At 46.3% G+C, this 24,481-nt stretch overlaps 1 protein-coding gene across 3 annotated transcripts in view; it reads right to left on the reverse strand.

Annotated features, from left to right (window-relative positions):
- LOC139758015 (putative fatty acyl-CoA reductase CG5065) overlaps window positions 1-24,481 on the reverse strand; it is an 88,187-nt gene that overhangs the window by 47,802 nt on the left and 15,904 nt on the right. For all 3 annotated transcript variants that reach the window (XM_071679010.1, XM_071679009.1, XM_071679011.1), the window contains exon 2: window positions 18,717-19,646. In XM_071679010.1, coding sequence (XP_071535111.1) covers window positions 18,717-18,914 — 198 coding nt within the window. In that variant the 5' untranslated portion in view covers window positions 18,915-19,646. The remainder of the gene's footprint in view (window positions 1-18,716; window positions 19,647-24,481) is intronic.

The raw sequence follows: 24,481 nt of genomic DNA on the forward strand, positions 1-24,481 counted from the left end.
CCCTCTTCTAACATTAGCAAGCCGCTGACCTCTTCCTCTACTTCGGTACACTTTATGCTGCTCTCGCCTACACGTCTAACATATCTGTATATGCCTCAAGTAAGTGGGTTGACCAGCCGTGGACTCAAACAGGATCTAGAATATCCTCCCGATACATGCATCAGCATATCTTCGTCCATGTCCTTGAAGGCAATTCAAACATCTTGAAAGTAACCCCAGACTGGCTTCCAGACTACAGACTGGACGTTATATCAACCCGTGTGACCCTCTTATAAGCAGGGACTTGTGACTGCCTCCCTGCGAGATATTCCTCACAGTCTGGCTTTTACGTACCGGAGGTCAAATCTTTATCACACCTGCGTGTGGCTGGGATAAATTCCACCAACCATGTATCTATAACCATTGACGGAACCAGACCAAGCTTCTATGTTGTCCCAATCCTGAACACTCCATAATTCTTGTAGTTTCTCATACATATCCTCAGGTACGATTCTGATCCTTCTGGCAAGACACTTACACAGAGACCACAATTATCAGCGACCGCCCAGTCTGAGCCCAGCGGAACACCAGTGTTCAAAGTTCCTAGGTGTCGAAGGGCCACATTCAGTTTGGGCAGCTTTCCACCCACCGAAGAAGCTAGCCCCATCCTCTCCCTTCGTCTTAAAACGCTCGGGAATCCATTTCTCTCGACTAGCTTTCTTGTAGGGGGTACATTATATCAGCCGTCGTCAAAACCACACAGTCAACCCATCAATCATTTTTCAAGCCTACTATTCATTCAAAACTTGAAGTCCAAAATATTCCTATCACAAAATCTCTACCCTGAGCTTCAGCTTCTGCGCAAATACTTGTGCATCTGCCTCATCATCATCCTCTTTTGGAAACGTACAGATCTAGTTTGTTAGGTGATGCTAACTTGAAATCCGGCGAGCCTCCTCTAATAACCTTTCGACTATATGAGCACACTAATCATCCCTCCTCCACTCCCCTAGCACCCGATCCCTCCCTTCTATACAGCATTTAACACGTCAAGTGCTCCCGGCAACGACCTGAGCGAAGACGCGCACACACACTCTCTCAAGAGTTCGCGGGCCGAGACAAGATGTAGGCCAAGTGCTTTATACGGACTCGCATCCTACATGGGGCTATTCAGACCACGTCCTACGATCCTGAGTGCTTTCCATGACCTCTCCTCCGTCCCGTCTTGGATGAATTCGATATGTGACGCGCCTTGTACTGTGACGCACTCAAGAGACTTGGCATTCAGCTCATACAGCTCCAGTCTGAACACTTCCCTCAGCGTCCGTCAGTCCGTTCATTTACTGATTTGTTCACACACACACACACACACACACACACACACACACATATATATATATATATATATATACTCTGCTCTTCCATCCCCTGGTGCATTCGTTCCTCGATCTTGTACTTTCCAAACGGATCCCGGCTGCTAGGGCCATCTACGTATATCTTCACCAGACTACGTATCTGTTCTCACCACACTCTCGACATCTACTGATGCATGTATCCCGTCCATCTATCGGCCCCCTCTACCGTATGCCAACACAGATCCACACTCCAACTATGGAATTCAGTTCTCTTTTTTTCTCCAAAATTGCTTTTTTTCTGCTCCATAAGGTGTGTCATTAACTCGTTGTAATAATTCACCTGTACAGTACAGGGAGGGAGTTCTACACTCGTGGGGCCACATCTTGTGTGTGTGTGTGTGTGTGTGTGTGTGTGTGTGTGTGTGTGTGTGTGTGTGTGTGTGTGTGTGTATCCGGCCACTTTTTTCCACTGAGTACCTTATGTCCACGTTGCAGTCATGAGCAGCTAACCATCGAGAAGACCAACACACACAAACATACACAGCAACACAGACCTTAGGGCGAAGGCAGGTTAGGTATGGGAGGGTGAAGGGGCGACAGGAGCTCTGAGTCTGGGCTACGTATGTGAAAGCGAACTTGGCTCTCTCAGTGAGACATACAAGTTTCAGGTTATGCCCTTTTTCAGGTATATTATCAACACCCTTAAGCTTAAATATAGTCATTACATATTATCGTAAATATAAACGTTAATGTTTATACGAACCAAAACTTTTTTCTTTTAAGATTTTGCTAAACATCAAATGGCTGGCAAGTTGGGATATGACGTCAAAGTAGACACAAACATTCTGTCCTGATCAACAAAGTATTTACCTGGTGTTTCTCCTGTAAGCGGTTCCTTATAAATGGTCGGCAGCATTTGTCCAAATATCCGGAACTTTACTTTTACTTTTAAGGCAACGTCCTCCTTATACGAAGCTGCTACCCAGATTTAAGTATCTACACTTATATCATAATTCGCCTCTGTGTATTCTACTCGCTTATGACTAGAAAGGGTCTCTATGACTGTGGATTTCAGCATTCCCTGATACATGACATGCTTCGAGAAACAAATGCTTACAACATAGGCAAGCTCCAGCGACGCAGTGCGTAGGCCAGAGAAAGACAGCATGGCTCTTCTAACACGGAAGAAAATCCTAATTTTCTTACCTCTGATGAAGATGGCGAGGCACGGCCCCCAAGGAGGAAGTTGCCATACACACGTCTCCCACCTCAGGTTACACCACCCACCCCCCGGCTCCTCATAATACTTTCTAAAACTTCTCGTAGTATCTCCACGCGTTATCCGAGCCTAATCGAGGGAACCCAAGTACACTTGGCCTAATCCAATAAATTCGAAGTTCCTGTTAAGGATGATTAATTCCGTGGGTCGACTGAGCCTTATCATGTAAACCTAAGGGCTAACTTAATCAAGACAACTCATGGGTTTACACCATACGGATTTACAGATCCAAATCAAGGAAATCCATAGGTTTCCTAAGAATAATGAAGTAGAGTCGTGGTAAAAGAAACACGAGAGATTTAAACCAAGTGGTCCTTTGGGTTTACTTGGCATCATCAAGTAAACCCACGGGAGGCTGCCTCACCCATTTCCCGGGCCAGCAAGCGGCGGCGGTACCGTTACACGGGCGACAATATCCACCATACCTCCGGGCCCCAAGTCCGTTCCTCGCCCTCCCGAACGTCTGTGACGTCACGGCAAAAAAAAATGTTCCTGCCATCAATATTCAAAAATGTTTTTGTTTTCTTCAACTTATCATTACTTTCATTTGTCCATCACTTATCATACGAGTAAAAAATGAGTCACTGCAAGTTTAATATTCTACATACTAATAAAATAAATAATCTAAACTGCCAGAATTGTAATATGGAAATACTGAATAGTCTCCCCTCGCGCTGCAGTCTTAAACAGACTGCTGTGTGGACTGCTATATTATGTAATAACACTGTTGTTTAAGACTTTCGTGCTGTAACAATATAATTAACTAATTAAGAGCCTGCACGCCATCATCAAACTTCCCCTGGCCTACAACAAACGCTTGGGAGTGTATGAAGTTGAAATAAATAAATAAATAAAAGTTTACTCCATAAATATCATACAAAAAAAATCTGCATTCTTATCGCGTGTTCCATTACAAGGATGGGAGGTGGGAGACTGAAAATATATGTACCGATTATTCTTAAAGTTTATGGATGACACATAAACCTTATTTTTGTTTACCTAACATGCTTCAAAGTTCCTCGTATATGTTTGCTAAATCGGCTCTTGATATTTACTGGACGTCTTATGGTTACTGATGCTACTTCTTACGTACAGATACTAGGATATGGTGTCATTTCTGGGTCCCAGATCAGGGAAGTTGGGAGGAAAAGGAATCGAGACGGAAGCGCCATGAGACGTAGGGATATAATATGGTTGTGATGGTAAATTAGGAGACGGGGTAAGGGGGCGTCAGATCCCCATCCCCCCTCTCATCCCCTACATTGAAAAAAACGATATACTAGTATGTCGTATCTCGATAAAAAAAAAAAAAACTTCTATTATTCAGTAAATGAATGGAACAATCTACATTGTTTTTATTTCCACTGAAGAATTATTAACTGCATACATGTTAAAACGCCAATATTAAACACACGCATCATTATATTCGAGTCCACGGGGAAAATGAAATACGAAAAGTTCCCAAGTGCACTTTCGTGTAATAATCACATCATCAGGGAAGACACAAGAGAGAAATATAACACTCGGTTGATATACATCGAAGAGACGAAGCTAGGACGCCATTTGGTAAACATGTGATTGTGACATGTCACATATATATATATATATATATATATATATATATATATATATATATATATATATATATATATATACGAACAAAATGCACATGAACGCGCACCTTCATACAACATACAAACCTCCAACAGCCAGGAACGAACCCGGGACCCCTGTGCAACAAGCGGGAGCGCTACCGATATATTCTACACACTTCTACTTTATTCTGTACGCACACGCCATCAGCTGAGCCAGGCTTAGGTACGACACGAATACAAAATACATCTTAAAGATACACGTCTGATTCTTACTTGTGTATTACGGGGAGAGAGTTTTACACTCATGTTGCCCTATATCACTCTTATACATGTGCCACGCATGTCTTTACGCTTTTTCCATATATGTATCACCTCTTTATTCATATACGTATATACATGCTTAGCGTTGCTGACCATGAGTCACAAGTGCTCAGCTCTACAAGAGTTCGAACCCTGAGAGGAAAAGTCGGCCTACAGCAAACCCATATGCTCATTCTCCCCTCGGAGCAGGTCGATAATTGTGTGTGTGTGTGTGTGTGTGTGTGTGTGTGTGTGTAGAAACCATTATCAAATAACCCAAACATTCTACAAATGTTGCCGTACACCAAGGTCGTACTGCCGTCGTGCGGAGGACGTCCCGCTCTGGCGACGCACCGGCTCACACCCTCGTGCTCATGGGTCGTACCGCTGTGCTCAGGCCTCGTACCATCATGCTCAAAGCCCGCGCCATCATGCTCAGGCCTCCTACCATCATGCTCAAAGTCCGCGCCATCATCATCAGGCCTCGTACCATCATGCTCAGAGCTCGCGCCATCAAACTCCAATCTCGCGCCATCATGCTCAAGCTTGGCTCGTCCCATTTAGCTCGAGAGATTAACATCCATGAATTGGGAAGGTGAGCGCCAGCCAAGCACCATAAACCAGTTACCGTACCAGCATCACTGGCCACAAGGCAGTTCCGAAAGTAGCCGGATGGCCAGCTGGCTGGCTGGAAGTCAACTGGACGCTATCAAATTCAAGCGACCCGTGTGCAGCCAAGGACAACACGGCTCTTAGAGACTGGTGGCCGGACCTCGCCTCTCACCGCCACTGCAGGATAAAATCTCTAAGTACACGCTCACGGCAAACTTATTTGTCCGCGCTCTTAGCTACGGCGATTTTGCGTCTGCCAAGGCCTCCGGGAACCGTAAATCTATGGTGACGTGGCCACGTGAAGTACGTGCACACGATAATTAACGGGTGAAATTTCGAAGCCGGCTTTCTTTATCTTCGGACCTAAACGACTCCCTTTCCTCCACAATGAAAACGGGTTCCCCCCCCCAAGGTTACCATCCTTCTTACGTACCGAAACGAACTCCAGACACGTCACACACTTTGGAAAAATTTGATGTTAATAAAACGAACGAAGGGGTGGAGGACCTTGCTCACGTTACCAGGCTGTCGTAGGAGATAGCAAGAGCCACCAGAGTGGACTCCCGTCACGGTCCGGGTGAAGCCATCATGTAACACCGTGACTCCAGCACCGGAGAAAAAGCAGATGCAAGTCAGCGTAGAAAACTGCGCTGCTCAGAGACGACTTTTCCGATCAGAAAGCTGCACCGATGATAAACCTCGCAAACAGGTCTCGCTCTATCCCCGTCTGAATCATATTTTCAACAAAATATATCCGAAAAAAGTAAGGACTCAAATAAACATACGTCTTTCTTTGCCGACCATGTTAAAACAATTACTAAAATGCATTAAAAGTATGTCTATTTTATACATGGACGCGAAGGGAATGCAGCTCTGGGCAATATAAGTGTACTTAAAACAAGAAAAGTAATACCTAACCTACTTAGGGAATAATAGAAAGCCATGATGGTGATGAACACTAAATAAAAAACTGTGAAAGCTAGGCAGATGAAACATGACACAATTTAGCCATGTCCCTCAACCTCTATAAGTCGTAATGACGCCAAAAAGGTTAACAAGACTTAGTTTGTATTTCCAAAAGACTAACAAGACATAGATTCATTTTCCAAAGGTTAACAAGACTTAGTTTGTATTTCCAAAAGACTAACTAACTAAGCTTGCTTCCAAGAGAGTAACTAAACTTACCTTTACTTTCAATTACCGAAAATAAGACAAGGGCGTCTTACATTCACAGCACAAGGATGACTTGTGTTTGCCGAAGCTGCAACCTCCATCCACAAACAGTTTGAAGCGACAAACGTTTCAAAAACATATCAAGTCAACAGTCTTAGTAAAACGTCTTAGTTGAAACAGCAGCGCAACAGAAAGACACTAAAATCAAATAAGGGTCCGCAAAAGATGCCATCACTGTGAAAAAAAAAATATGTGCCTGCTTCCAATAGTTTATGCGTGGAGAACAGACACACAAGGACTGACCGTTATGATACAGTCTCCCCTGCACCATAATTCCCTTCTCTCGTTTTTCCTTAAAATCTTTTCCTCCTTTTAAAACCCGGTTTACAAGCAGCTTGGGGGAACTCTGGCTATTTCTCTTTTTAATTCTTTTCTTACCCTACTTTCCTTTCACCCCTAAGATGGTCGTGATAAAGGCATGATTCGCCAGAGTCATGTCGGTCAGAGAGAGAGAGAGAGAGAGAGAGAGAGAGAGAGAGAGAGAGAGAGAGAGAGAGAGAGAGAGAGAGATTATTATTCATCGAGTGCTCCCCCCCCACAAAATGAGGACGAACAACTGGGTTCGGCTCATTGCCCCGTTGCCCGAGCCGGAATTCGAACCCAGGTCCACACATTATAGCCCCCCCACATTTTTACCACTGAATCCGTTCACAAAGCTCTGTGCTTCCGCGAATCTGACGGTTGTACATAAAAAAAAAGAAAATAATAACTAATGTATACATTGAACGGATATTTAATGATTAGTGATTTCCCTTGATGAAAGTCGTTCCTGATTTTTTTTTTCTCTCCAACAAAATATTTCTTTCTCTCCAACTAAATACGGTAAGGAATGACTTCCCTAACTCCACCCAAAGAAATCATGATTCTATATCTGTCATCTAAAGACTAAAATGATGGATTTGGGCAAAGGAGTTTACTCTGGTCTCACAAAACTCACTCACTTGTTTGACACCTTTGCCAAGAGTTGATGTGGAGTGTTTGTCAAAGCTTGCGGACGCGACTGTCAAAAAAATATATACAAGCCAGATTGTCAAGGCTTCCGTACATGACTAAGTTAACTACTGTAGTCTGTTGGTCAAGGATCACTAAGAAACCTGACATATTTCACCCATTTGGTTAACATTTTTGTGAAGATTAACTAAATACTGTTATGGCTTGCTAAATTCCAGCACTGGTTAATCCAAACGTCTATCATAGTTAAATACGGTTAATGACACTAGTGACAACTTCCTCTATTGCTTGAATGTGAACTTAATGTACGGCAGGACGAGCCTCGAGCACGACGGCACGACCTGGTCTATGTGAAAGGCCTGGTGTTCGACCTGACTGACCCTTTTGGACCAAGCTAAAGACTAGGTCAATATACCTAAGTCACACCGTCCTGCTGACCTTTGGTAATGATCAAACAGTTGGCTCTCCAATGTACACATCAACCCACCCAAGGCCGTCCTGGGGGGGTCAAGAGACACACAGCACACACTGCGCAAGAAGAAGAACAAATACTAATGTAAAGACACTATCAGCGCCATCTGTCCTCGGCAAACGCAACTCCATTCACTCGTTCGTTTCAAGGGTGACTGCGATTCAGCCAATCAGGGACCTTGCAAGGAGCCATGAAGCAGCCAATCACAAACCAGTATGGTCCGTCCCTCCCTTAAGGTGGACAATACTGGCTTTCGACAACAGATAAGAACGTAAAATTTTGTTACTCAAAAAAAATGTAATCACGATAAAAATTGAGATTATCTAATGCCATACTTCTACCCTGCTCCACACCCCGCACTATCATCCCCGTCTGCTGGAAGCGAGGACGTCAACACTTCGTCTGCTGGAGGACAAGACGTCGACATCTCGTCTGCTGGAGGACAACGTCGACATCTCGTCTGCTGGAGGACAACGTCGACACCTCGTCTGCTGGAGGACAAGACGTCGACATCCCGTCTGCTGGAGGAGAGAACGTCGACACCCCGTCTGCTGGAGAAGAGAACGTCGACACCTCGGCTGCTGGAGGAGAGAACGTCGACACCTCGTCTGCTGGAGGAGAGGACGTCGATACCTCGTCTGCTGGAGGAGAGGACGTCGACACCCCGTCTGTCTGCTGGAGGCGAGGACGTCGCCCGCATTGCATCACCTTGCGGAAGCCCCCCCCCTCCCCGGACGTTCCACAGCACCACCCTCCCCCTCCCCACCTCATTTAAATAACGACGGAGGAGCGGGTTCTCTCGGCCGGCGCCTCTCCGTTACAACTCATCCCTAGCAAGAACAGAGGGAGCCTCGCCCCATCCCAGATGGTCAGGGATCTTCAGTGTTTGCTTGATGTCTGGGCACTGGGTCCGTCAACTTCCAGGGGCATTCGGCCAAGCAACTGGCATGATTGTGGTGAAAGCACCCATTTGTTATGCATGGGAGTCACTCCTAAGAATGACCCGAAAAATCCCATTCTCTTGTGAATAAACTTTTGATTCTGAAGAATAAAAAAAAAAACGCCTTTGAGAATAAACTTGTGAAACCTAAAAAAAAAAGAAAAAAAAGGATCTCTAACAAACTTGTGAGATCTGAAGTCTTACAACTTTTACTCTCAAGAATAAACTTGTGACTTCAAATCCTACAAACCCGTAAGTAAAGTTGGATAATCTGAAACACGCCGTCAGAACGTCAAGTCACGCGCACGTCCACCGACCGGGGAATATCTCTTTAATCACCTCCTTCAGGAGCCTACAGATACCGCTAGGGGCCACACCCAACACCGCTATCCATGCTGTCCACGAGGGGAGGAAACACCAGACATGAAGGATGTGGGTGTGTGAGGATGGGATCTCTACGGGAGGAGGAAAAATAAAATGGGTCATTTCCTCGGAGAGAATGAAGAGAAGGATGGTGATAAGGGGAAATCTTTCTTTCGGGAAAGTCAGTAACTGGACCACTGGGAACGACGGTATGACCACTGGGAATGAAGGGACGACCACTGGGAACGAAGGGACCAGCACTGGGAACGAAGGGACCAGCACTGGGAACGAAGGTGCGACCACTGGGAACGAAGGGACGACCACTGGGAACGAAGGGACCACCACTGGGAACGAAGGGACGACCACTGGGAACGAAGGGACGACCACTGGGAACGACGGTGCGACCACTGGGAACGACGGTGCGACCACTGGGAACGAAGGGACGACCACTGGGGACGAAAAGACACCACTGGGAACGACGGTACGACCCTTCAGGACGACTAAGATTCACGAATAGAACCCCACGACCCTTAAGCATGACGGTACTATTCCCAAGCACAACGGTTAAGACCCTTGGGTATGAATGGCGTGACCTGTAAACCGTCCCTTTGGGAATCAGGTCAAAACAACACCATGCCATCGTGCCCTAAGATCGCACCATCGTACTCCAGAGCTTTTAACTCAGCACACTCCCAGTGTTGCCTGGAGTGACAGTGTCCATGTTCTGTTTACGTACACTGTCCAAGAAGACTAGTTTCAGAGGACTACGTGTCCACAGACGTGTGCGTGTGTGTGTGTGTGTGTGTGGAAGTGTGAGTGTGGGAGTGAGTGTGGGAGTGAGCGTGGGAGTGTGTGTGTGTGTGTGTGTGTGTGTGTGTGTGTGTACAATATACAGAAGCACCTGGATAATAAGACCGCACCAGGAAGCTGGAATCTTCCATAAGAGATCCTCTCTCTCTCTCCACATTCTTTTTTTTCCAGAGGTGCTTTGCTGGGGCGACGCGACGCTTCGATATTCTCGTTTTCTTCGATTAATATCTATGCCAAATGTTGAGGAAGTAGCATGTCATTTATACCATGAGAGAGGGGGAGGGGGGCCTGTACTGGCTTAATCAATATACACCAATGTCACCTACATACAAACAGATCAAGCTTAATTATCCTCTCTCTCTCTCTCTCTCTCTCTCTCTCTCTCTCTCTCTCTCTCTCTCTCTCTCTCTCTCTCTCTCTCTCTCTCTCTCTCTCCACACAATTGTAACTCGTACACATACCAATATATCGAGGTACAGACGCACAGTAATAACAACACAGGCGCACAAGCGTTGGCAAGGGTGATCAGGTCTGGCGTGGTGTTTACCCCTAGGGTGGTCAGGTGAGGAGGTGTTGGTAGGATGGTCAGGCGAGGGTAGATGGTGTGATGTTGGCAGGATGGCCAGGCGGGGAGTCTGACATGGCGTTGGCAGGGTGGTCAGATGGCAGGGCTTGCGTGGTGTTGGAAGGGTGGTCACATGGGGAGGCTGACGTGGGGTGGGAGGATGGTCAGTTTGGCTGACGGTGTTGGCAGGGTGTCAGGTGAAGAGGTTGGCAAGGGGGGTGGCAGGGTGTGGAGGCTGGCGTGTTGTTGTCAGGGTGGTTAGGTGTTGGCAGAGCCGGTCTACAGTATGGGTGGGCAGTAGTGGGCCAGTAGGGAGGAGGGTGAGGGTAGACAGGAGAAAGTCCAGATGGCACATATAGCCAGGGTCATCCCTCAGGCTCCACGAACACCCTGATGCACAGCCCACCTGCATGACATAACCCACCCTTACCCACCCTCGGGGAAAGCTGGCCCACCGTCACGACACGTAATGTCACCCAACCCAACCCAGGCCAGCAGAACACAACCCACCCTCACTCATCCCAAACCCACCCTCGGGAAACAGCCTGGCCCACCTGAAGGGCAAATCCCATCCCAAACTACCCTTAAGAGAGGACTGGCCCACCTGCAAGTGACACCACCCACCCCAACCCTACTCCTGCATCACCTGCAGGACACACCTCACTCTCACCCACCCCAACCCACCCTCGGGAGAGGACTGGCCCACATGCAAGACACGTGACGCCACCCACCCTTAACCAACGACTGGCACAACGGAACAACGGTAGGGCAAGACCAGATCCTACAGTTGATCAACCTCCTCAACTTATAACACACACAGAAAAGCATTAAATTTTGTTAGCAAATGTAGTTCCTTTTCCCGGATAACATGACACGCAAAAAAAAATCTTGTTCACATCAATCATCACGGCATACAAGCAAACAAGCACAAACAAACACACACACACACACACACACACACACACACACACACATATATATATATATATATATATCACTACATTATGAAAACCTGATCCACATGCTTAGCTACTTTTTTTGTGACGATCTCGTAACCTGTTTTCAACAAGTGTTCACGTATCATGGGATGTCCCTGCCCGCTGTGGTATAACCAAATCAAACTGGCTCGTCTCTAAACTCCGGGGCATAAAGCCACACGGGTCTTTACAGGTAAAGCAGTCCCGGGTTTGTAACCCATCTTGACCCCCATACCACTGGGAAGTGCACCACGCGAAGCCTAGCCTGGATGGACTTCAGGTCCGTAAAAAACATCAGTTTATGTTCCACGCTGGTCGCGCGCTCTGCCGCCGATGCGTTATTGTTATTCATCTCTGCACGTACCAAGAGAAACGAAACGAAAGAAAAAAAAAATAATAAAAAATAAAAATAAAAAAAATGAAAATAAAAACTTTTTGTCACTGAAACAGAACGGGGTTGAATATACTGAATTTTTCTTTAAACAATTAAAGAGGTCCATATCTCCCGTTGTGTCTGCCGCCAAGTGTTTTATGGATGAAGATCGCTGCATCAGAATCTATCATCAGTTTCAATTAACCTCCTGAGCACAAGGGTACGGCCCCTCGAGCACGACAGTACGGCCCTTGGGCACGACGGTACGGCCCTCGAGCACGGAAGCACGGCCCTTGCGCTATAATGCCTTGGCCTTAGACCTGATTGGGTCAAAAGTCAATCCCGTCGCCGTCGTGTTTAAGGGGATAAGCACTCTCTCTCTCTCTCTCTCTCTCTCTCTCTCTCTCTCTCTCTCTCTCTCTCTCTCTCTCTCTCTCTCTCTACCCTACACCCACACGCACGCTCACCCCTTGGCCTCATCAGCCCCTCTCTCCTCTACCTTCCAAGGTCCGACGTTCAAGCAAGTCTTAAAAAACCCTCACCTTAGAACCTCGTCTGCATCTGTTAGGTACACCAACGCTTCGTGGCACCGAGGCAGCGCCATCACCACCACCACCATGGCACCACTGTTAATCTTCGATGTGAGGTCAGGTGAGAGTCCCACCACCATCACCACCACCAGCAGCAGCTCCACACGGTCAGACATACACAAACACGCACCCTAGCAACAAGGGGAGGGAATGCTGGTGCCAGCGCCTCACCGCACAAGGTGATGAGGATTTCACTGCCGCCAACACGTCCAGGCAGGACATTCAGTCCGCTTTCGTGCGTTTTCTTGTCAAGTGATCCCCCCTCCCATTTATGACGTTTTCCTTCCCCATCTTCGCAACCCAAACATCGTAAGCAATAATACATCTGCTTTCACTAGTCATCCTTTACATCATGCCCCACTCATCGCATTTTCTTTCCTTCACAACATACAATATTTACAAACCATCCGTTTTCGTTGCGTTTCTTTTCCTTTTACGACTTTTACGTGACACACCTAATCGCGTTCTCCTCGCCACAGCCAGACCTCCCAAAATATTCTATCCATTTCCGCTGGCTTTCTTTTCTAAGAGAGATCCCCCATCTACCGTCTTCTCCATATTTACAATGCAAATATTTGATTTTCCTCGTAGGGACATTAAGCCGCACCTTATTTCGCCCTCGGAACTATACAAGACTTTACTACACACAATCTTGGACGGCACCAACCCATCAGGTTAAGAGAGAAGGGTAAATCATGGGTTAGTAATAGCGGGTGGCTGAGATACGTACGGTGGGGGGTAAAGATGAGGTAATCATGGGGCAAGAGGGTCATGAGGGGAAGATGAGTTATGGGGAAGGGACGAGTCGGCAACGAAGGAAGGGAACACAACAACGATAATGGGTCATGAGGGGAAGATGAGTTATGGGGAAGGGACGAGTCGGCAACGAAGGAAGGGAACACAACAACGATAATGGAAAGTGATAACCTAACACTAACGTGTCAGATGGTCATCAGAGATGGGAGGGTGATAAGGACAACAGGGGCGTAAATCAACACGCTAATGGGTAATGGGGAAGTACTGAGTGGAAAGTACTGGAGGAAGACCAAGTACGTGTGATGTATAGAGTATAATGGAGTGGGGATGAATAGTATGTAAAGATCCGATATATAAATAATGGGTAAAGGAGGGACAATGGTTAATAAGAGGGTAGTAGAGGTGGGACGGCGGGGCTGTGAATGGGGGGGGAAACTGAAAAGTATAAACTGGGAATGTAAAGTACAATGGGTGAATATCACAGGGTCGATTACAGAGTAAAAAAAATAATAATGGGGGAATAACTACAAGGTAATGGGTGGGCCTGAGACGGGAGGTGATGGATAAAGCCAAGCTACAAGTGATGGGGAAAAACTGTGAACAAAAGACATGAGAGCGAGTAATGGCGTAATGATGGTGGCCATGAGAAAAAAGTAATCGTGTAACCAAGGTCCTCCACTTCATGGTGTATAGTGGGTCCCTACCATGAGTAAGGAGGCGCTGGGCTCACACAAACTTTTTCTTAATATTATTTTTTTCGTTACTTTCATAATTCTGTCTAACTAGGGAGATGGTCACACAGAGCAATTACGATTCGACAGGGTAAAGGTGAAAGTGAGGCAGTATTATGTGCGACGGTGACACGCAAGCGACGTCCCTGAGTTCAAAAAAAAAAAAAAAAAAACAAAAGAAAGATGATGATCACGAAGATGACGACTAGAAAGCATCAATAAGTGAACGGCTGCCGGACACGACAGCAGTCATGACTTGAAACATGACGACCTATGGTTTAGCTGGGTGACTAACCACACCACACCACACCTCTCCCTCCCTCTACCCCCTCGAGCACGACGCGACGGTACGACCCTCGAGTGCGACCTTCCAGCACGACTCTGCTACGGTGTGAAGGGCCGTACCATCGCACTCACGCTAATATCATGCCGAAAGAAACAACTACACCCAAGACCCAATAGGCCTCGTTACTTTCCAAACAACGCCTCCCGCCGTCTCCAAAATGACCTTATCTCGTCTAGGCTTAAGTGACAATGGGTGATGAATACAAATAAGGAAGCGAGGAAAAGAGAGAGAGAGAGAAAAAAAAAGCAGGGGTGTGGAAGAGGAATAACTAACACCTCTTCAAGAAGTAACAAAGTTCTTAAATAAGAAAGGGTAGTAAATGAACTCTAAGACCTGACAAGAATTTATACAATGAGATGTAAACGGGTAACAAGAGTTTACCTTACCACACCCAAGCTAACACGGCTCCCACAGCGTTGTGAGGAGGATCCGTTGTGTATCCGAGATGCTCTTCTTACCAAGCAAGAACGATCATGTAACACAGGGAATGGAAGTACTAACTTACTCCCTCGAAATCAAAGGAAAAAGTTGACACTTCCATGAAACCAAACTACTTTCAACCGAAGGCAAAAAAAGACAAAAAAGTAAAAAAACGGAGATTCATAGAAAAAGTTATGAGGATTTGTACATGAAAATTCAAAAAAAGAAAAACAAACAGACGAAGGGAAATGAGAGCAGTTCAACAAACCTGGTAGGCTGGCATCTGGGTGCGTCACAAATGGCATACAACACTCGTCAAATAATGGTCCGCGGCAGTTATGGTCCGCGAAGGAAAAAGACCATTTAACACACACACACAAAAAAAGAATAAGCAACAAGGAGGACGGAACCCCACGATGACGAGATCACCTCATCTTCTGTCGCATGAAGGATACAGACCAACCAACCAACCCAACCCCTTCAACCCCAAGACCTGGCCAGTTCGACTCCTGGCATTTAAACTCCGGGGAAAAAGAATATGCCAGGCGGGTAAACGATTGACCACACTATCGGGGCGGGGAAGGGGAGGGGGGGGAGCTGCTGCTGTTGTTGGAGTGGAACAAAATGTGAAGCTGTTATTACATCAGCCCCACACGTGTGTGCCAACCACTCCACCTGTGCCCTCCGACTACCCACATGGGTAGTGGTGTGAGGCAAAATCCGGATTCGAAGGCGCCGGATTTCCGGCACTGCAGTCTACTGCACACACACACACACACACACACACACCACACACACACACACACACACACACACACTACGAGTGTATACATATACGTACACGTACGAGGAGGCCTGGACCGGAGGCGTTGAGTAAGTATGGAAAACATGCAATGCAAGCGAGAGGTGAGCAAGTCCGGATTCCTGAACACGTCACTCAGGTCTTGATGACCCAAATGGAGCCGAGGGCTGTCTAAATTACCTACTCTTGGAAAGACTCTCGCTAGGAAAAGGTGGAGTTGGGGGGGGAGGGTAAAACCTAAGAAGGCGTAATGGAAGTGGTCGATGGGTTAAGGGGTTCACAGTCACCCTCCTCCGCCTAGCTGTACCAAATGAGAACAGTTACTTAAGCTAAGGTGAAGTCATCCACACAGTCTCTTTGAAGCCCCATGCACGAATCACAGTCAGACGATGCCTTACAGTTATCCCATGCAGTCACTCGTGAACCCTCGCATGCTACACAAATTCAGTACACAGTCACGTACGCTTCTCAAATACTCACACTCACTCAACCCTCACACTCTAAACTGACTGCACACTAGATCTAGGCATCCCATCCAGTCACCCTCTCCTCAGGCCATATACAGTACAGCTGTGGCCAGTCCCCTCCACAATAGTGACTGTTGTGCACACAGGGCAGTATCGTCCAGTTACTGGAACCTGTCACCCCGGAAACGCGTCACACGAGCGCCTGCAGTCCATCCAGACAGTCAGGTTTAACTGGACGGAGGACGGCAATGATTTTTCCCGAGACAACAGAGAAATGCCACCGGATCGACAAAAATATACTTTCAAAAATACTCGCAGACTTACAAGTCAAGTCAACGAACTATCAACAACACTGCTTACGTAAATCACGAAAATTCACTCGGGGAAATCACTGAACGGGACCCATGTAAATCTCCCTGTGGACGGTTCCTCGTTTTCATCATAAGGCACATCTGCTTTGTAAATCACGGCAGTGGTTCTGTGTAAATCCTTACGTGCATACTTGGTTTCTTGTAAATCACAGAGCATGTCTGCTTTGGAAATTACAGTCTCTGTTCACTAGCTCTGTAAATTACAATCTGGGCTTATTCGCTTTGTAAATCATCATACGACATATTCGCTTTGTAAATCATCATAAAGAACGTTTAGTTAATAAATCGCTTCACACAATCTTTGCTTTCCAAGTCATTCAACAGAGGAGTTTTATGTATATCACGATACAAAATTGTTTTGCAATGTAAATCTGTGAGTGCTCTGCAATATAAGAGCTTTGCTATGCAAATGATTTAACTACAAAGCCTTCCGATGTAAATAACCACACTAATGTTTTGCAATGTAAATGAATACGTGGTAGGGCTTTACGATGTAAACACCAGTACAGAATAGCACAAACGCAGAATTTTTCGGGGGACCTTTCTGTAAATCAATTTACGGGGAAAGCTTTCCTAAGTAAATGTTTACACGAAAGCTTTTTGTCGTGTCAAAGACTCTGGAAGCTTTGCAGTGCACATCACGGTGCACGAAAACAGTGAGGTGTTAATTGTCATGGGGGAAAATCCTCACAAATGTAGGTGATCGAGACACCTCTGGAATGGCAACTCTTTTAGGTGAGAGCATTTCCTTGTGTACATTATCACACGAAAGGTTCCGCCGTATAACTTATCACACGGGAGAGCTTTGCTGTAGATATGTTCTCGTAGGAGAGCCATGCAGTGTAAAACCAAATAACCAAGAAATGACATCAAATAAACAAGGGGGGGGAAAGTTGCTTTATCTGCTTATTGTATGTTTATCTCCTCAAAACATCATCTAAACAACCTTGTCGTAATTATCTATGAGGTTTATCAAATCGGAACTGCAGATCAGACATGGAAATTACATTTGTTTTTGTTCATAGAAACAAAATGTGTCAAAATACGGTTCGAACACCCCCCAAGCACGACGGTACAACTCTTTAGCATAACGATACGACCACAGAGCACGACGGCACGACACAGAGCACGACGGCACGACACAGAGCACGACGGCACGACACTGAGCATCAGGGAACGACCCTCGAGTACACAACGGTGCTATCCTTAGATACGACCCGTCTTGGTCATATCAGAGGCCAGGCCATCATACCCAAGGGTCGTAACGTCGCGCTCAAGGGTTGTAACGTCGCGCTCAAGGCTCGTAACGTCGCGCTCAAGGCTCGTAACGTCGTGCTCAAGGGTCGTAACGTCGTGCTCAAGGGTCGTAACGTCGTGCTCAAGGGTCGTAATGTCGTGCTCAAAGGCCGTATCGTCGTGCTCAAGGGTCGTATCGTCGTGCTCAAGGGTCGTATCGTCGTGCTCAAGGGTCGTATCGTCGTGCTGCTCAACAGGCTTCATAAACTAACCTCTCATGTACTGGGGGGTCACTATAACAATAATAAAATCAATGAAAATGGAGGGCGGGTAAGGTTAGTGACGCACCCTTCAGGTACATAAAACGGTACACTGAACCGAAAGGTTCGCGACTGTATTACTTACGCAGATAATTTGTACCTTAGGAGTCGACGCACGGCACCAGCAGACTCTGTACTCAAGCCTTACCTTGATACAAGTTAGCCTTACCTACCCCACTGACCTACCCAAGGCCCTTACCTTACCCTATATTTCCCTACCTTACTTTCCTGTCCGCATCCTTGCCTTTGTGAACAGTTTGAAACCTGCTTTACTTTTCCTATCGGCCGTCCGGTTTTACCTTCCATTAAGCTGCCAGTCTTACACTCTTTACCTCCTCCAGTCTTACCTTTGAAGAGCCAAATTTACCCGCAGAGCCTTATCTAACACCCAACATTATTCTACCCAAGTGGGCATTACCTTAAAAGTTCCCGGGTTATCCTCACCTTACCCTAATGTCGCTAGTCTTACCCTATACGGTAACCCTAAGCCTTGTCCTATACAGCACAGAATATAAAATGCTTTGCCTTACCCTACCTTCTACTGTTTACCTAGCTAACCTAAGCTTTACCCTACTATCCAATATTATCACAGTGTTGATGCTAGATTCACTGCCCAAAGCTTTGCCTCATTCCAAGGGTTTACCCCTCTGTCCTTAAGTCTCATTCATCAAATAACACCTGATGTCCTGACCTTGATCTGACTCTCAAGGGGTCAGGTCAAGGATGAGATCGTGGTATCTATCAAGGTCGCGTCTATCGAAGTCCTCCAGTGTCTGTATCAAAGCCCAGGGCTCTGGGGCACAGCCCATAACTTAACCTGGGGTCTTTAATTGGTCCACAGTGTAAGCGCTACTACCTTCCACAACCACTTACCTTAGAGTTGAGTAGTTCTTCGAGTCTGGCGTTGACATCGTGGCCGCCCTTGGGCCTCATGAGCAGGTAGATGGAGGCCAGGCCCGAGCAGGACCTGAGCAGCTTCTCCACCAGGACCTTGCCCATGAACCCGGTCGCGCCCGTGATCAAGACGCTCCTGTCGCGGTAGAAGTCCGCCACGTCGCTTCCGCTGCTCATCTTTCCGGTTCCTTCTTCGGCGCCTCCGTACGAAACACTATAACTTACTACACTATATAGTATCCACACACGGGGTCACACTAGTACTTCGCTAGCATAGGGTAGTGGGGAGGGAGGGAAGTCCCGCTTCCTTTCGTTAATCCGTACCTCTAAAACCTCTAAATTTGTGCGATATATCTTTTAAAAGTCAGTTTCCTGAGCGAACGTGCAAAAAGGGCGTGATGTCCACTGCGGGCCGTGCGTGGGGTTGGCTTGGCACCTGACCGACGAGGGGGGAGGGGACGCAGATCACACACGCGGGAGTGAAGGAAGATGCGGAGGGAGGCGGGAGGTGGCTATCCTATCACAGGTCTGGGTACACTGCATCACTCCGGTCGCCTGCACACCCCCACGACCAACACACTCTCTCCACCTTCACCCGTACAGGAGAAAGTCCAAATCAAATAAGACGAGGAGGCAGCAGCAGCGTTGGCCAGCGGGTGACGGGGCCGTACGACCTCTTCTCCCTTCCGTAACGGTGCCTCGACACCTCTCTTGGCGCTGTCCTCCGAATGGTGGTGCTGCGGCGTCCGCCAGCGGGGTCGATGGTGCCGGCGGCGGCAGCAGGCGACGACGACGACGACGACGACAGCCTGGTCCTGCGATGAACGTGCCTCAACTGTGAGGGCCCCAAGTCGCCCCTATTAAGCCGCAGGTGTCGCCTCAACATCCGCTGTCAGGCCTCCATCTCAACTGCAGAAGGAAAAAGAGAATCATTAGCACCACGACCTCAGCCCCGGCCCACCAGTATCTAGTATGTCCAGCCCTGGTACACTACCTTCGACCTGGTCCCCAGGTACTCCCATGTCTGGAGCCAACACGAGTAGCAGCATTACCTTCAGTAAAACCCTTACCCTAGTTACCAGGGAAGCCCTAAAGCTACCAGTTTCCCAGTTGTTACCAGAGACCATAAGGCTTACCACGGCCTTACCAAGGTCCCATTGCCTTACCTAAAAGTCCCGCAGCCTTATCCTCAAGTCCCAAATCCTTATCCACAAGTTCCGGTGCCTCACCCAAAACACACAATAAACAAACACTATTCACAGCCTCTGTATTGATATTCATAACTTTACCTTAAATGAATAATGATACATGTTGGGTCTCACATAACAAACAATTCAACGCAACTACTACAAAAGTAAACAACCGTCTCACAACAAGCGGGTAGAATGAACGGCTACGACGTGACGTAATACGGAGAGACAATCTTGCGTCACATAGGACCATAAAACATGCCATACACCATCTTTTTCTTAACCCTTGACCACGACGGTATGACGACCCTCTGAGCGAAACGGGAAGACTCGAAGAACGCGACCTTAAGACCGTTTGACCAAGAAACGAACCCTTGAGAACGACTCTACTACGACTCTTGAACACGACAGTGCCACCTTTCAGCATAGCAGCAGGACCTTTTTGAGGACGACGGTACGACCCTTAACAAGTAAAATGCTAAGACCCTTGGGTATGATGGGCTTACCTTCGTGGGTCATGTAAAAGGTCAAGCTATCAAACGTGAGGGTCGCGCTCCGTCGTGATCAAAGGCAAGAAAATATTCCCTTGTATATGCCCATCAAGAGAGGAGGGGGTCCTTAAATCTCACCTCTTTGGGTATGAATCCTAACCCAGCAATATTAGGCCCATCCAACCCTTCTTGACCTTTGGATTTAATACCGTCATTAACACCGCAATAACACCCACCCCTCCATGATAACACTAACTACAGAACTAGCTCCTCCACACCATCATTAGCTCGTTAACACCCCCCCCCCCCCATCCCAATGACTGTCACTATCCAATCAAAAACACGCTTCCTATCCAGTAGCCGTTTCATGTTACCACCACTTCAACTCCCTTATACTCGTTATCCAAGATAACCCCCACCATACTCTCTATCCAGACAATAACCTTTCAATAACAGTCACTATCTGGTCAATAAGCTCCACGACTTATCATTCACCGATCACATCTCTCCATGATGTCACCGCCGCCGGGAACTCCGCCCCCCCCCCCTCCCGCCACTATACACACACACACACACACACACACACACACACCTCCCTGGGAACCTTTCACGACGCACACAGCAATCCTCCTCCCCCTCCCCCAATCCTGTGCGCAGAAGGGGTCTAACAGCATCAACGTAACCTCCCACCTCGCCTCTCCTATACCCATTAGAGAATGGAGGGAGGGGGTGGGGGAACATCATAGATAAGCAGCTGACCCCCACCGGAGCCGAGCGCTCGCCCCGTGGCACCCAAAATCCCGGCAGAAGAATCTGTGAAGGAAGGATGCACCCGGGCGGGTGGGTGGGTTTGACGGGTCCTCTCAGTTCCCACTGGGTTCCAATCTTCGGCTCATTCTGATAGGGATGTGGCGAGGCAAGTTCGTGCTCCCTCGGCACTACGCGACCTTCCTCTTGCGACATCCGTAAAGCATCGCCGGGAGGTCTGTAACACCAGCACGTTTGTTGGAGCTTTGTCCGAGACCCATGACTCCTATGTGGGTCAGTGCTCTTCAGTAGTCTATATACATCAGAGGAACCTAAGTGCTTTCCAAGACCTCCTTCCCTTCTACCTCGCTGGCGCTGGGGTTACAAGTGTCTTCCCACAGTTCCTTACGTATCTTTTTGTATCAGCCTTTGAATATCTTTTAATGGCCTTAATGGGCAAGTGGTCCTAAAAAGCTCACGTCTGTATTTCCTTTGGGACTCTGCAGATTAATGCCTCGTCACAAACACACTCGACTCTGGATTTACACACACACACACACACACACACACACAACAGTTGTGAAGTTACAATACACACGGCCATGAAATTACAAACACACACGTGTCTATGGATGATGGTATTACAAACACAAAAGTCTCCGGAAATAATACCATCATGATAGCGAACCAGAGACGAGGAGAGGAGTAACGGGAGACACGTAACACTTGGGTATCGAAAGACTTGGTACATTAGCCGGTAACACAATGGACAAAACACACAACACTGTATAACAGGTTATGTGACACGTTACTCCCAAACACATGAAGCACTGACACAAACTAGCGAAACATACCAAGTGACAAACATATAACTAGCGAAACATACTATGTGACAAACATGTAACTAGCGAAACATACTATATGTGACAAACATGTAAAAAAAAAATACTGATACATAAGAAAAGACGCATATGTAACTTTGTGGCACGGAAGTAGTAGAATATCAGTAACAAGCAGAAGGTTACCCATACAAGCTGGGACACATATATGACAAGTACACACACGAAAAAAAAAGGATCAATATTCGTCCAACTTGTATTCAGATCTCCCTTGGAATCTTTTAGCTGAGAATTAGGTTCGAGCGGTAGGTGATCTAAATGCATGTAACCCTCACTGGCAGGTGTGAGATCTAATCATATACTATTACGCAAATGTCACAAATAATTTAGGGCAAATGAACATTTTGCTCTCTCTCTCTCTCTCTCTCTCTCTCTCTCTCTCTCTCTCTCTCTCTCTCTCTCTCTCTCTCTATCTATCTATCTATCTCTATATCTATCTATCTATCTATCTATTTACTTAAGCAAGTCTACAATCTCAACTTCTCCCTCCACTACGTTACCGGCTGCAAAACTCAGCGCAAGGAAAACGGATGGACACAAGTTTTTTCCCTCAAACTCTGCTCGAGGCACCTCTACACACTACAAAATGTTCGCCAAAAACGGTAACGAAAGAAAACATTAATACGAAGGTACGAAGACAGAACGAGAGTCTACAATACAGAACATGGAGGCAAATGGAAGAACACAGTGTCCACAAGAAAGAGCATTAACCTCAGTACTGACGAAGAATGAAGAAAAAAGAAAAAAAACTACAGTCAAACGTTTGACTCGACACTTTGGCAAGAGGTGAAGATCTGAGGATGATTAAGAAGAAAACTGAACAAGGACAGTTTCTGTATGGGAAGCCTTGAAACAAACAAAAAAGTCAAGGAACGATTAACAATGTATGGCTACGCCAAACACATGTCAAACACACGGGTTAAGAAGACATGAAAAAAAAGTGAGGCACAGGTCAATGTTTAACAAGGTCATCATCCACGAAAATTAATTCACAGGGCCACTAAGGACCTTGAGAATGGTACAGTGATACAAAGTGTCACAAGAGGCGGGAAACCCGGTTATAATAAATGTTAAATGTGTATATACGTAAAACAGTAATGCTGCACAATACGGATGTTCCAAATATCATAAACAGATGGAACTCACAAACACTTCCTAAGCAGAACTGGAAAATGGAGCACAGCAGACGGGCATCAGCAAGCACAGATGTTCATCCTCGCCTCAAGGGCTGATCGATTTATGCGCACCTCGCTTAGGATATATATATATATATATATATATATATATATATATATATATATATATATATATATATATATATATATATATATATATATGTGTGTGTGTGTGTGTGTGTGTGTGTGGTAAAATTGCACTTCAATAGGAGTTGACGTCAGGCGGTACTTCTATTGTGATGTTAGGTAAATAACTAACTATTGGCACCTAATGAGGTGGGCTGCCTCCACGGAATATGTAACACGTGTATATAAGATTTACATGTTAACTATGTTTATATAAACTCCTAATGAATCGCGATTTCACCTTCAGAACTTTTATTACGGACTAGTGTGATCACACACACACACACACATTTTATATATATATATATATATATATATATATATATATATATATATATATATATATATATATATTGCTTTGTCGCTGTCTCCCGCGTTTGCGAGGTAGCGCAAGGAAACAGACGAAAGAAATGGCCCAACCCACCCCCATACACAATGTATATACATACACGTCCACACACGAAAATATACATACCTATACATCTCAATGTACACATATATATACAGACACATACATATATACCCATGCACACAATTCACCCTGTCTGCCTTTATTCATTCCCATCGTCACCTCGCCACACATGGAATACCATCCCCCTCCCCCTCATGTGTGCGAGGTAGCACTAGGAAAAGACAACAAAGGCCCCATTCGTTCACACTCAGTCTCTAGCTGTCATGCAATAATGCCCGAAACCACAGCTCCCTTTCCACATCTTACGTTTCGATTCCTATCCAGGCAGGGTCGCCAATTCTTATGTTACGAATTTTTCTGGGGAGGTCCGTCAATTATATTTACTACGCATACTGGGTAACGCTATATTAACGTTATGGGATGAAAGAAAACACAAGGGTTAAATCTATATACGATACAAGAATTAAGAATACAAGATGACACGTACATTAATCGGGTACAAACACTTTCGTTGACACTTAACCTTCAATATTCTACATTCTACGACAAGTTTTGAAACATCGTTCCACTCAAACCTGACGTGAGACAGTATAACATCTTACAATCTAGGGTAGCGGTGGCTACGGGGTTCGAGACAAGGAAAGCCTACATTACCTTGCTGGGCACAGGTCTGTTGAAGGAACAGGCTTCTACACTATCGTCTG

Source organism: Panulirus ornatus, chromosome 29 (assembly GCF_036320965.1).
Source record: "Panulirus ornatus isolate Po-2019 chromosome 29, ASM3632096v1, whole genome shotgun sequence".
Taxonomy (NCBI): domain Eukaryota; kingdom Metazoa; phylum Arthropoda; class Malacostraca; order Decapoda; family Palinuridae; genus Panulirus; species Panulirus ornatus.